At 30.9% G+C, this 15,792-nt stretch overlaps 2 protein-coding genes across 2 annotated transcripts in view; one reads left to right on the top strand and one right to left on the bottom strand.

Moving 5' to 3' along the window:
- LOC108747705 (peptidyl-alpha-hydroxyglycine alpha-amidating lyase 1-like) overlaps positions 1-3,164 on the top strand; it is a 6,168-nt gene extending 3,004 nt beyond the window's left edge. Inside the window, exon 6 of the mRNA XM_018485370.1 lies at positions 2,543-3,164. Coding sequence (XP_018340872.1) covers positions 2,543-2,757 — 215 coding nt within the window. The 3' untranslated portion in view covers positions 2,758-3,164. The remainder of the gene's footprint in view (positions 1-2,542) is intronic.
- Positions 3,165-11,684: 8,520 nt separating this feature from the next.
- LOC108747485 (homeobox protein orthopedia-like) overlaps positions 11,685-15,792 on the bottom strand; it is a 47,874-nt gene continuing 43,766 nt past the window's right edge. Inside the window, exon 6 of the mRNA XM_018484995.1 lies at positions 11,685-12,427. Coding sequence (XP_018340497.1) covers positions 12,081-12,427 — 347 coding nt within the window. The 3' untranslated portion in view covers positions 11,685-12,080. The remainder of the gene's footprint in view (positions 12,428-15,792) is intronic.

Below are 15,792 nucleotides of genomic sequence, written 5' to 3'. Positions count from 1 at the left end.
TTCCTGTTATAATATATTTGAATTACTTTACTTCTCTAACATAATCTATTTAAGTTTTTTAAGCTTCAATTTTTATGTTTCTTAATGTACGCCTAAATTAAGAAGTATCGTGCAATTTGTGTATGTGCCTGCAATGATTAAATTGTAAATATTAAGGATATATATTGATTTTTTTAATTGAGCTTTTACACATTATTACACTTAATTTTTATTCTTACACATTATTTATTTAATGTATTGTACTGCTTTTTACATTTTTTTTTCTGTACATTGCTATTTATGTATATAGATAAAAATATATGTGTTATCTTAATCTTATATAATTCTTTAATGTATTGTAATCTTTTTTCTTATGTTTCTTTCTACATTGTTACTGATGTACAAGCCATAGATAAAAATATTTCTACAAGCCATAGATAAAAGTATATTACCTAGCTTAATTTAACTTATTATTTCTTTTATCTGCACTTATCGTAAAACTTTGTGTTATTAGTTGTTTAAATGTCAAATACGATATTAACTCTTTAGAGCCGAGATAACTTATAAATTACTTAAAATATAAAATAACCAAAAATTCTGAAAAATTAAAATTGTAATTGTAGTTTCTTCAGATATTCATTTCCATTTTAATTATTTCATCTTTTTCTCAATATATTGCTCAAATGGCTATTTTAAATCATTGTGATTGTAACATTATTCATTATTAAATTAAGTATTTTTTTTTTAATGAACCGATTTTAAAAGCAAAAAGGAATTAAAATTGCAAATATAATTTATAAGTTATTCTCGCTCCAATTAATGTTAAGAAGAGTAGGTATCGGACATTTAAAAATAACTCATTTAAAACGAGGTAATTTTAACCCTTACCCTACTAAGGCCCGTTTTCACAATATATGGTTACCTAAAGATTAAAGGTTACCAACAGATTCATCAATGAAATTTATTCATGAATTTCTTGATTATCTTTAAGTAATGATTAAGTGATTACATTTAAGTAATCATATATTGTGAAATCGGGCCTACGGGGGGTCACTAGTTGCCGAGCGATTTCTGTTCGTTCAAGTTTCTTTGCGTAATTATAAATTATACTATATTTTCCCAAATATAGTGCAAATATTTATTCTAGAAAGTTGAAAGTATGTTGGTGAATTTATACAGATTTTTTGAATCATTCTGAATAGGTGAAAAAAAACGGACAGATTTTAGTGCCCCCATTAGTATTGATGAGGTATCAAATTGTACCTAGTAGAGTAAGGGTTAATTATCGAATTAATTTTATATTATATCTTTTTTATTATAGTATCTGCTACTCGTGCAAATGTGCGAATCATGCAATTTGTGTTTGCCTGCAATGATTAAATTCCCAGCAAACGAGAATGGATTGAAATGGATTAAAATGGATTCAGATTTTCAGAAATCCGGCTTCATGAAAGTTAAAATGAATCCTTTTCAATCCTGATTTTTATTCATTTATAGGAATTACATAAAACAAATGTCTATTCCTTCTCAATCTTTATAGGAATGACATGGAGTATATTTCTATGCTTTTTAATCTAGAAATAATATTATAGTATTTTATGTGCATAGTGAATACTGCTTAATTTAAAATTCTGAATAGGAAATGCAGTTTTTCAATCCAGTTAAATCTAAAAATAATATCAGTTATTTCCGTGCATTGTGAATACTGCTAAATTCAAAATTTTGAATAGGAAATACAGTTTTTTAATCCAATTGAAGAAAAAAAGTTTATCTTTTAATGGCCCATTTTTTAAAAATGCCATGAATACTATTCAATTCAAAATTGTGAGTAAAAAAGCCATTGTTTCATTTAAAAATGCATCATGAATGCTATTCAGAATTATAAATAAGAAATTTTTCGTTTTAATTCAACTGAGTTAAAAAAAAGTACAGTAAAAATATATCATGAAATCTACTTCATTTAATACTTAAAAGAGACATAAAAAGAACTATATAAATATGTGCAATAAATGTTACATATGTAAATTTCTTATTTTTAATTAATAAATTAATCGCTTTTATGTATATTTTATATTAATACGTTTCCTTTATTATATACAGCTAGCGTAATTTTTTGTATAAAAGTTTTAAAATAATAACTATAGAATTTTATACATGTATTACTACTTTAATTTATTTAAACTTTTACATGTATAAAAATTTTTTATATGTCTAATCCAATCTATTTTTATGAACTTAAAATACGGATTCGGATGGAAAGAAAATTTCCAATCCATTTCAATCCATTTTCGTTTGCTGGGTTATTAATATTAAGAATATATATTATTTTTTTTTAATAGAGTTTTTTACACATTATTATATTTAATTTCATTTTTACACATTATTTATTTAATGTATTGTACTGCTCTTTATATTAGCGAACCTTACTAATATTCGCTCAATCAGATTTTCGGGTTATTGCTGCCATTTTTAGCAAGCCTTGAAATTATTATCATTTTTAGCTAATTAATTGAACACCCTCATGTCTAATTAATCGAATGTATTTTACGTTTCAATCACACAGGATATCTACGATATCTCACGGCACGCAAGAGGATGAGTTGGGAGGCCGAGAGGCGAGAAAATTTTAAGCTGACGAGCCTGCTGGAGAATCGCCGCGGTAGAAGTTTCAAATTCCTGGAGAAACGGCCAAACCCGCGCGATTTCAGCAAATTGAACACAGAGCCGGAAACTTCGGAAGACGAGCGTCCCGAGAACAGTCTTGCGAGGGTGATTTAAAGATATTCCCGAGTAACGCCATGACGTCGCGCAAATAGTATTACGGAAACGAAACAAGGGAAATCATGCTAGATCGCTCATTAATGATCGCACAACGCGATCTCGCAGACGCGTCCGTTCGTTTAGTTATTCTTGAATATTCGCGCTGTCGAGTACCGAGCCGACTCAAATTCGACTGACGGTACGCGTGCGCGAGATGATCACCTTGCCGACTATCGAATATATAGCTGTTTGACATTACCATTTATCTTCTCAATATATTCTACTGTAAGAGGGGCTTAGTAAAAAAAATGAAGTGCCATACTTGCCATTTTGCATAAAATGAAACCAGATATGTATATCACTATACGTTTTCAATATAACTAATATAAGTCTTTCAATTGTGGCCATCATATATAACATCATATATTAACACTAAAGATACTAATAGTCATTATTGATCATTTTTATTTTGTAGATTGATATTTCTTTTATAAGAGACAAGATTCTGAAATGTTGCGATTTTTCATTTTTTACTCATATAGCACACTTTATCCCAGAAATGTTTCTGCGAACGTTGTCAGAATGTTAGGACATTCTCAGGAATTTTTTAAAACGTCCCTTGGACGATCTATGCTTATGGATCTGTGCTTATATATATATTATATTAATGAAATAAATAATTTAGTTTTATATTACTTTTTTATTTTTTATAATAATTTATTTGCTTAATCTTTTTAGTGAATTAGAAACCTTGGTATTTCTAGTGTAATAATTATATTTATTAAGTGTTTATTTATTAAGTTAAATGTTTTTATTCCTGAGATTTGGAAATGAAGAATTTATTTCAAGTAACATTACTCGATTGAGAAAAATTTCGATTAAAAATTTTATCACAATTTCACATTTGTTGATTGTTCATATAAGAAATTTAATAATTGATGAAAAACTATGTAATACCAAATTATACATTTTAATTGAAATCCATATAAAACCGTGCGAAATATCTGGAGAACTACTTACACAGCTTAGTTTCTCAGATAACGAATAAAATGGTAATGTTAATGGGGCTGGAATTATTTTGCAAATAAGCTATAGTCACATTTTCTTGCTGGACCACTGATTCAAACTAACTTTATGTTTCCGAATGAGTTGTCACAATCTAGTCAGAAACTAGTCGTTAGCAGAAATAACTGCATATAATTTTTAGAATTTGTTAGAAACAAAAGAAACTAGATTTGTCTTTGCTAGCGCTTAATATATGTGTGTATGTATATTTGTTTGCTCTTGCCTTCCAAAAATATAAAGCTATATTCTCGCTTATTTCACTTTGAGATGATTCAATTAACTTTCACAGATCCTTTCTCTTAAAAGGGAGAAAACACAAATCGATTAACAAAATTATTCATATCGTAATTCAGATTACTTTAACTCAGATTTTACATGACAAATAAATAAGCTGAAAACAACGGACTTATTGATTGTTTTTAAAAGTAAAAATAAGTTCAATGAATGTACTTTTGTTTATTTATAATTTTCATGTTAATTTCCATATTTGTAAAACTTCATGTAACCGAGGTTTATAATAATGTGCCTCAAATCTTCAATTTGCACAGTTTGTTTTTGCATGTATACGCGCAAAAATATTTAAGTCTAAAATTTGATTCAAAATATCTGAAGTAATGCCCATATAAATACTGTAACACATTCTTACTAAAATTTTAAGCAGCTTATATTTTTAATGATTATAGGTCATATTTAATGAAATACCAACATTTTTAATGACTCTAAATCTTTGATGATCATCATAATATCTATATCTTTCGTATTTAAGAAAACTATGCAAGAAGGTAATATTAAGAAAATAATTCTTAGCATTTATTATATTATAATAAGACTTATATCAGTCAAATTAATATTGATTTTAATATTATTACTAACTTTATTTATATTTGTTCCCTATTTGTACGTAATATTCAAGTATCGAAATGGTACTTATCTTACATTATTTATCTTGAGTATAATTAGAATCTAGAACTTTGACAAAATAGATGGATACATAAGATTAATGTCAAAACGCATTTTACCATTTGCAAAGTTTTACAAGTAGGAAATACGTATTTATACATATTGCAACTATATTTATAATTGATAGATACATAAATCTTCAAAAGAGTATTTGAGAGTATTCCGTTCTTAAATTAATAATTTATTTAATCATTTTATAATTCTATAATTACTAAAAGTAAAAAAAAATATTTGATTACAATTATATTAGGAACAATTAAGATTTATTAATTATTTGCAGTACATCAAATATAGTAAATTACACTTTGAAAACAAAATTTGTTATTTAAATTAATAATTAATTTTGAAACATTAATACATATAAAATTACATTAATTCAAAAATATGTTACTGACTTTTTTGCTCTAATAAAGCAATATAAAGAAAAAAGTAAGGAAAATAACGTTTTGTATGATTTGTTATTAAGATTAGAAATTACGAATTACATAATTACAGATTCCTATTTTTTATTAATTAATTAAATTTCTATTTATAAAATTAACTTTTTACTTAATAATTTTATTAATAAAATATTTATATAGTTCATTCATGTTAAGAGCGGCCTCTTCGATATATGTTGTCAAGGTCATAACCTCCTTGAGTGACCTCCACGTTTTAGCTATCGTTACTCATAAAAACGATTTTAATTACCTATTAATATCAATTAAGTAACCATAGCATTAAAAAAATTGATTTTTGATATGCTCCTAATATTCTTTTTGTAAAATTGTATTTTTATAAATACATTTTTATTAAATTCAATGTGATAATAATTCATTGATAACACAATGCTGAATTTAAATCAGAAAGTTAAAAATTATATCAAATCAATCAACAAAACTCAATTAACAAAAATTTAAATATCATAACTAATGTTAAAAGCACAAATTTTTATTTTTAAAATTTTTGTTTAACAAAAATTATTTTAATGTATTCTTTTATAGTATATATATATCTTACAAAAATATATAAAAATACCATATATATTTATCATTGTTTTATCTAATGTCGAAGATTATAGTAAATAAAATGCACATATGCGTGAGACAACATATCTAAATTATCCATTAATTTGTAACATATAAAAAAGGATGTTAAAAAAGGGCAGATTTTGACAAAAAAAGGTGTGAGTAAAAGGAATAATATTTTTTGTAAATTGGATACAATAAATTTATTAAAAAGTTTGTGAGATTTAGAGACCTTAAAAATTGCAAGAACATAGTATATTTATAGAAATTCAGATGATGTGTGTATAGAACTAATACTTACATAAAATACATGTAATATGTCATACATGTCGCTATTTCGTTTAACAACCATCTCATACAACTTATACACATATGCTTTACAACATATATAGATACAATTTACAAAACGTTAATGGAGGTTGAAAGAATAAAAAATAGAGTCCAACCGAAATTTCAGTTTTTTGATTTCGGTTTAGGTCAGTTTCGATAAAAAACAGTTTCAAAATTTAATTTCGGCCGAAATTAAGAGAAAATTTCGGTGGATAAATCGAAACTGTGCAAGTTGCAATGCGCCAATAAACGTTCAAAAAACAATTATTTTATTTTAATTATTAATTTGTTGATTAAGCTTAAGACAAATTTCTATAAACTTTGATGTAATCCTAATAGTAATTGTGATTTGATTTCTTTAAAGTTGAGGATTGAGCAATATTATTATATTATTTTAATTAGATATTTTATAATAAAATCTTATTTTTTAAAGAGTACATAAATTTGTCATGATTTCTGAAAATCATACTCTGTAAAATTAATCCAAAAATGTCGATTTCGACTCCGGCCGAAAAAAAGTGAATTTGTTACTCTCTCTCTCTCTCTCTCTCTCTCTCTCTCTCTCTCTCTCTCTTTTAGTAAGACTTATCTAAATTTCGTCAAATTTTGGTTTCGTCGAAATTGAATGACAACCGAATATTCGTTTTCGGTTTCTGCCGAAGGTCAAAATGTGTTTTTGATCGGACTGTAATAAAAAATGATGAAATATTTTGCGTGTGTTTTCTAACAGGACTCCGAATTTCCTTTTGTTACAAAACACACTTTCTTCGCTTCCCGGAAAAAACGCACAAATGCATTTTGGGGAAGCTCCAAACATCATCCAAATTTCTATAAATACACCATATATTTCCTCAACTTTTAAGGTGTCCTAAATTTCACGAATTTTTTAATAGATTTATCGTATTCAGATTAAAATGTACAAAAAAGATCTATTCCTTTTATTTAAATTTTTTTGGACCAAAATTGGCTGTTTTTAACATTCTCTTCTAATTCCTTTTTTTAAATTATAATTATATTATATTGAAGCAAAAAAAACTTATCACTATTGTTACTATTTGAATTAATATTTGCTCGATTTGCTCGCGCGTAAAAGAACTCATATTACAAAAAAATATTTTCTATCTTTTTCTCTTTCTTACTATCATATATCTCCCTATGTATGCAGTATATATTGCTAACATATTTAAGATAATTAAATTAAGAACCGTCTGTAAAATTGTCTACAAAATATGTATGTACTACATGTTACTTCACAAAATCAAGCTTATTTGTTTTTCGATAACTTATTGGTTTAACGCCAAATTGTAGCATTATTTACAAACCTATGAATAAGCTATATATAGTCCTATTTTTGCTTTGTAATGAATGCTAATTTAGGTTAGTACAATCTTAATTATTAATACGGATTTCCTTTTAGAATAATGCAACATCCCCTATACAATGTAAGAGTATATATAATCCACATATCTAGAAATATAAAAACCTATATTTTCAAATAATATAATTAAGTGTATTATTATATTGTAAACATTTTTAACAAAAAGATCAAGATTTATTTTGTGACAGGATCAAACTGAATCCAAAACAAGATTCTTTTATCGATAAGGATGATTAGTAATGGATAGGAGTGAGACGAAATCTTTCGATATTTTGATAATGATTTATTTTTTACACACTTAGTTGACCTCTATACACAACTATACAACGATGAAAATTAAATTTCTGTCTATTTACTGCTAAGGTCATCGACTTGATAATGACTTGTGATAGAGATGCAATAAAGTCAGTCGATTCTTTTCCGATTCACATGAATCTGAAGAATCGGGCGACGTCTGCGGACAGTACGATTCGAATTAACTTTTGCGCGAAATATCTAAACGTACGATCAGCAGAGGCCATATATGTTACAAATCACCTGTAAAGAGTGACGCCCGCGCCTGCCGCAAATCAAAAGGACGTCAACCTCCACTCGCTGAAGTCTATCTACACACGCATGATAAATTAAATAAATACAGGAATTGTTCTTCGCTTAAGAGGAGGTATCACTATCACCAAGGACACCGATCGGAGTTCTCGTATCGTTTGGATAGTCCGAGTTAAGAACAGGGAGAAATATTCCAGGTGGCTGCATACAGATAAATTGACGTATTGCTAACGGAGAACGAATTAAAGTATTCAGTTTTTGACCCATACAGTTGAATATATGCTTGATACTCCATAAGATACATTCTCACATTATATATATTTGATTTTTAATTTTACATGTATTTTATACAAACGCGTAGGTAAATTACATCACCATCGTACACTTGACGTTTTTATGAAAGAAAATCAAATATACCGTGACGTTCCAAATTTTCATCTTTCGCCCCCCAAAGACATCTACGTAAGAATGATAAAATAAGTGAAATTTTAAATAATCGTCGATTCATTCATACAAAGATCTCAGATAAAGTATTAGCAATATGTCAATTTAATCATGCAGCAAGAGATGAAGATGACCGAATAGAATAATAGTTCTCCTTTTATGCGCTAAATGAATGCATGCTCGACGACGAGGTATTGCACGAAGCATTCGAAAATAAGGAAAATAAGGAACCACAAACACTCTGACGAACATCATTAAGGTCTTACTTCCGTCCCACGTCGACGGCAGGACGAAATCGAGAAGGGACGCTTTCAACGCGCGCCCGTATTTTTGTACATTAAAAATCGTATACGTTCGTAGTGATACATCGACAATTGCCTATTTGTTACTCCATATTTATCGTTTAGGTTTACCTAGGTCTACCGTAAATTCGTAACTAGAATAGTCGACTTTTCGCAGCCGTGCTCGCAAACTACCACCGGTGCCGCTTTGAAATATCCTGCGCGGACCAATGTCGCCGTCAGAAAAAAATTAACGGCCATCCCGAAATATATCACAATGTCCATGTATACTCATGTTCGATCATAATGTTGACGTTATACTTATTACATTATTATATCTATTATTAATATTAATATTAATATTAATATTATTATTATTATTATTATTATCGTTTTATTATAATCATTATTACTATAATTATTGTTATTATTATTATTATTATTGTTGTTATTGTTATTAGACGTATACTTTATTTACAAAACTTACGTTTCGATGACAACGGAACAATGTATACATATACTTATAGTGTGCCATAAAATTCTTCAAGAAAGTAATACACGAACGTAATGCTAATCTGCATTCATCATCGGAACGTTTACCACCAGAAACGCGACGAATTATGTGTGCCCTACTGTTTTAAATTTATTAAAGGAAGCAAAAGAAAATCGTTCAACGCATCTCCATAAAAGAAATTATTTTATTATATTTCTTAGATGACAAACGTCGTCTCCGACACACGAGGATCGTGTACGAAACGTAAAGTTCGACACAAGAAAGACTAGCTTTACGTTGCGCGTATTAACATATGGCTCTTTATTTCGCAACAGAATCATTGAGTCGCTTTGTTCTCATTTATCTTAGTATAAAAAATTCGGAATAAATTGTAATTATATAATTTTGTAACCGTAAAATGTGAGTAAATTTTACAACATATGAGTTTTTAATCGTTATTAACGCGATAAAAAGATTTCATCGTCCAAGTTTAAGAGCAATTCCCGTTTCTCCCGTCATGCAGAAGATAAAAAATTATTTTTCCAAACAGACATTCTTTCCCGATTGCTTGTGTGCAAGCACAAACACGTGATGCAAGGATCCTATTGCGAATCTTAGAAGGTCCGGTTTTTCGGACAAACTCTGTCGTTCGAATGAAAATGTAAACACCGAAATTTTATTTCATTTTTAAAAATACCGTTTTCGAAACAGAAAAACTACAAACCTCTGCGTGCACAGTCTCAGAAACAATTGCAACGCGTTGAATAAGAGCGATCGACAGCTCCGTCGCAGTTGCGAGCAATGGTAATTGCAGTATTGATACAATAATAATATACCCTATCACGTCAATATTTTTACTATATTTACACAATGTCGTATATATGTAATACTAAGATAACTTGTCGTATACATCTCATTGCACCCCGCCACGTCTTCCGCATTGACCTCCATGACTCGAAAATACAATGTGCATTTTTTCCCTGCGTTTCACCGTCGTGTAGGAAGTACCCCAATTCCCATGGGAGAAGAAATAGGTGTAAATAAGAATTACGTGACGGAAACTCACGCCCTAATCAGTATGTCACACTCATCGGAAATGCAGTTAAACAATTTACAATTAGCGAGGCCTTAATCTCATCGACATTTCTTTAGAGCGAGCGCAGACACTCGAAATGCTTCTAACGAGGGCAAAACGACCAGAGTTTAACGACTGTATTATAGCCACGACAAATCCCTGCCCTCGCGCAGTATGATAATCGAATTGAATTACTTCAGCAATTTTATTCGGAAGAAGATAAATTACATGGAGTCAAATCGAACGTCCGACTTGGACGTAATTATATTAATATATCCGTGAAAGCCACCCGATTCCTTTTACCAGCGCACAGCGCCAACCCAAGAGTTTGTTTGCGGAGTATTAGTAGGTTGTATTAATTTACGGCAATTTTCTCCTTTTAAGACTCTTCGCGTCACAAAATTCATTAATCTGCACCAATCACAATTCATTCCTTCCTTTATCGACAGCTCGGTGTAATTACTAGGACAGAGTGTTCCATCGCTCGTAAAAACAGCTACAATACTATGACGGATCACATTTTAATCATTGATATTCGGACATACTTGGACTCATAATAATTGCAGCGGATATATAGTAACCAAAATGCTTCAATTTTATAATGAAATCGGCCCCACAAAAAATATCGGTTACTACTGTTATTAAATATTTAGAGCTGTCATGATTAAGATAAATTTTTAACGATACTGAGCAAAATCCATTTTCGTTTTATTGAATAATTCTTCATCGACCGCTGTGTGTAACATTGAAAATCAATTTAGAAATAAAACTTATTACCTTTTCGCGAATTTTGAATAGCAAAATCTCACTAATATCAATGATTTGCGCAGCTAAAAGGTAGTTTATGCCAATGAATTCAATTTTCTCCGCAAAATATCATATAACGCTTACGCCTGTTGCTATTTAAGACGTATTTGACTAGACACTACATGTTGGAAATATTTACCCGTTAATTCCCTATTAGGAAATCTCGAACGTGCAATTTTAATTGCTACAACTCCGTCATATACATCAATTCTTCTTTACAGTTATGGCGTCAAGTCGATGGTTGGCCCGGTATTAGCATCAGTAGGACACATTTGCAGAAACTGTAATCTACGTTATGTGTCACAATGGTCCTGGGAAGGCTATGATAATGAGAATCTATATTGCGCAAATTGTCCCTGTCGATAATGCCAGCAATTTCGATCCTCTACCCTGATTTTACCCTCAGCGCTAATTTATAGAAGAGTACTCCTTTCGTGGATTCTTCATATAATTGATATTTGTTTCTTTTGGAGATAAAGCAACTGATATTTGTTTTTTTTTTTTGTTTTTTTTTTTTCAAATAAAATTCACGTAGAAAAATGATAGAAATACTGCGCGCTGCGTTGAATTTTTCGTAATCGCCGAATCACTACCGCTCCGTTAAAACATCCGAAATTATCTAACCATTCTAATTCCGTCATTATTAATTGCTATTGCCTCATTGGCTATAAATTCCAAAGGATGAACGATTTTGGGCCTCCATCGAATTTAGATCGTTCTAATATCGTCGATCTTGACCTCGCCACATTTTTTTAACCTTTAAATTTACGATAGCCAACTAGATAAATCTCTTCGATCGCGCTTGCTCCGCGCTCTTGCTCTTCTGCAGAATCAAACGCAGTCGATCTTGCGATTGCCGTCGACAGAACAGAGAGGAGTACTCGTTCCATGGATTATGGTAAGCTTCTACCGGCCGGCAGTTTTTTCTCCGTGGATACCGTCTCGAAGAAACGGTTCAGACGACGCCTTGATAAACAGGACTGTACTCCATGTCGTGGGTATACTGAGGTGGTCCTGGCGGCGGCGGTTGTGGACTGTACTGTTGGGCGGAGGCGTCCGAGGCGCGACGCCTGAGCGCCGCGATGCTGTGGGCGCCTCTCCAATCCGATCCTTCGTTCGCGCTCACGTCGGCCACGCAGGAAACGCCGCCACCTCCGGTACCGCCGCTGCCGCTGCCACCGGTACCGGAAGTCGTGCCCGGAGAGCCCTGACCGCAGTTCAAACCTGAGCCCATCCCGGCTTGACCGCCCACCGAGGAACCCACTGGTGGCGAACCTCGGGACGCCGATACGTGAACACCACCTGAATAGAAGAGAATCGGATTAGCGTTTTCTTTGTAACTCTCAACTATCAACTGCTGAAAAATTATATTGAGAAAAAAGTATTCGGCACTTGTAACTGTAATTGCGTGATAAAAAATTCTGGTTAGGAATCCATTTTTACAGTTATTACTGCTATAATGTTAATAATAATTATTATATTTATAAATAAGTAATAAATAGAAAATAGACCAACAAATGAATAATACAGATAAAAGCAATAACGTAACCTATACAGGATTACAAGAAAGTTTAACCACAAAATTTTGTGTTTATTAAATACAGGTAGCAAGCTGACGTTATTTGTCATCATTTTGTCGTCAAAATAACGATAAACAACTATAGCTACTTGAATAGTAATGTATATTTAAAAAAAAAACAAATTGCCGAGTATTATAGTAACATCTTATTAAGTATCAAAAATATTCTGCACCACAAAATTTTCATCGATTGTGATGAACTGAAGACCACTCTATTGGTTGCCTAAGAGAATTTATCCATGAAAGGATGCGCAATCATCATGAATGCATTTCCGAAGCGTCTTAAAGTTTATATCAAAGCTAAATGTGGCCGTTTTGAATATTAATTTTTATTTAGTATTTAATAACATACGAGTATAATTAATACTATTGAGTTTTTTTATACATATATGTTATACTGATTTGATAAGCACCAAATTGTGACAAAACTTTTTTGTATTTCATATTCACTCTCTGTATTTAACGAAAGAAATTCCAATATCAAAAATATTGCAAATTGAGAAAATGTCTGGTTGAAAATGAATAAATTAAATTATATCAATCAAAATTCTGGTTACTTTTAATTAGAATTGTAATAGATTTAACCAAAATTCTGATTCGTCCATTTTCAGAATTACAATTAATCCAATCAGATTTCTTTCGCAGTGTAATGTTTTTATGTAAAATTTAAAATACATTTTATTATATATACGTATATAGTTGTATTTAAAAATAAATAGTTGGCTTCAAAAATAACTATAAATTCATAGAGAAATAAAGCTTTCTATTGCTAAGAAAAATGATTACTCAGTTCGCTTTTTTTTCTTTAAGTAAGGATTATCTTTAACAAAGTTTCTTTTTTTCTTAATAGCTTTAAAATATACTTATTACGAATTTTAAAAAAAAGTGAGAGAGAGAGAGAGAGAGAGAGAGAGAGAAAATGGAAAGAGAAAGAAATATTATTATGCACTTATATATATATATATAAAGCAAGAATTTCTTTCCTTCTGAAAAATATTATAAAATTTTATCAAAAAAGCAACTTTATATAATAAGAAAATCCAAATTTGCAAAAAGGTATTTCGTGAAAACTAGTACTTTTTAAGATTATAATAAACTATATATAATAATTTTAATTTTGTTATCTGATTTTGGCTCTAATATTGACATGTTTTAAATCCAAATTTGTTTTAATTTAAGAAGATTCTAAAGATTAGTCATATTAAAAATAGCACTTATATGCAGACGATTTACGTGTCATTGACACATCACTACAATATCTCACTCATGTACATCACACATACATAAATATTCGTATAACAATTACGTTTTAATTAATGTCTAAATCCAATTTTAAGAACTTTATACTGTTTCTTCATGCAAACTACTAGTCTGTGGACTATCATGTAAATACAAATTACACAGCTTTTATATGAAGTAAATGTTGTCACAACGTGACAGCTCTGGAGCGCCATGTTGGATTAAAAAATGGTGAAGAAGGTCTCAATTTCGAAATGTTTTGTCGTTCTCAGCATAGACTTCACCTCACAGATGTATTAATGTGTATACTTTAATCCCGGAGAAGAATTTTCAAATCAATAAGAGAGGAAAAAAGTAATTGTTATAAAAAAATTACATGGTTTAGTCGGTAATACAGACGACTTTAGGATCCTTTTAATTGTCTCTTTAATTGAAGTATTAAACTTAATAAGATTTAGAAATATCTTAAATTTTGATGCTTATGCTTGAGATGAATTTATACAGTAGAGTATTAATAAAAGGCAATAAATCAAACACGCTGTGTAACAAATTCTGATTCATCTATTACAATATCATTTATTTAAAGTCCCAAACGTTTTGGTTCTCACAGTCCTTAGTGGGTACTTTTTGAAAACTAAAATATTTAAGACTCTAAATATAAAATTGTAACAGATAAATCGAAATTTGTTACACTAACAGTGCGTTTGGCTCATTGTCTTTTATTCGTACTTATTTGAAATTTTTAAGTTTTCGGAGATTTTCTGTAATTTTACGTGATAGTTTTACGGATATAAATTTTTGAAGCACTTGAAAGAAATAATTAGTATTTGAGAATATATGTTCAGAATGTATGTTTCTGTGTCTACAATTACGTTAAATTGTGGTAATTGCATTCATTTTTTCTCTGTGAATCCTTTGTGACTTTGTAAATATACGTTTTTTTGACAGTTTTGTAATGATTGCCGAGCGATAAATATAATTTTTTTATAAATAGTGTAAATAACAAAGAACAAATATTTATTATGATACAGTCAATCACGAATCCACTACCGTGGACGAGGCAGTGCATCCCCGAAAGGTTCAGGTAGAAAAGAGGTAATTTACAGATGCGGCATCACAGGTGCAGGAGAGTGCGAACGTTTCGTTTCTCTCCGCTGTAGAAGATCTTAATGCAGTAGACTGACAAAGAGCGTGGGGTGCGCTACCGGCCGTCGTAAAGTCGTTTCCGCCGCCTCGCGCACTACGCTGGTGGGCTCGAAAGACAACGGCGGGAAAAAAGGGCTTTTTTTTTATGACGGTACTGTGCCGGGCACAAATTTGCAGAGGACTATGGCAGCGGCCGCTTTTGAAAAGCCATTCGGAAGAATGGACGTCTAATGGCGACGATGTACGTGATTTTATGACTATTGTCGGCTGACGCGCGCGGTGGATTCGTGCTGTCGAAGAGCGGTGTCCACCGCGATTCACCGCGCACAATCAATGAAGTTTGATTCTATGGATACACCAAACGAACGACCGTGCCGAAGGCAAATGAAACTAAACGCGCGATACATTCGCAATTTCGCATGTGTATTTCTATTTTTCAGAGATCATCGGCGTGCGTATCTCACTAAAATTTGAACTGTCGCACGAGTTACCAGCCGATTTTTATTCTCGAGTAGGTATTGCGTGCAACATTCGCGGTAGCGCGAGTTGAAAATCGAGCGTTTTGAAACCCGATAATTTACGTATTACCGAGATTTGTTTGCGCCAGTCTGGCATGGTTCGCCACGAGAGAGTGAGTGAGTGAGTGAGCGAGTGAGCGAGTGAGTGAGTAAGAGAGAAAGAGAGAGAGAGAAAGAGAGGAAGA

This window comes from Trachymyrmex septentrionalis, unplaced genomic scaffold, assembly GCF_001594115.1.
Source record: "Trachymyrmex septentrionalis isolate Tsep2-gDNA-1 unplaced genomic scaffold, Tsep1.0 scaffold108, whole genome shotgun sequence".
Taxonomy (NCBI): domain Eukaryota; kingdom Metazoa; phylum Arthropoda; class Insecta; order Hymenoptera; family Formicidae; genus Trachymyrmex; species Trachymyrmex septentrionalis.
The sequence above is the reverse complement of the archived record's forward strand: the minus strand, read 5'-3'. Positions and strand labels throughout refer to the sequence as shown.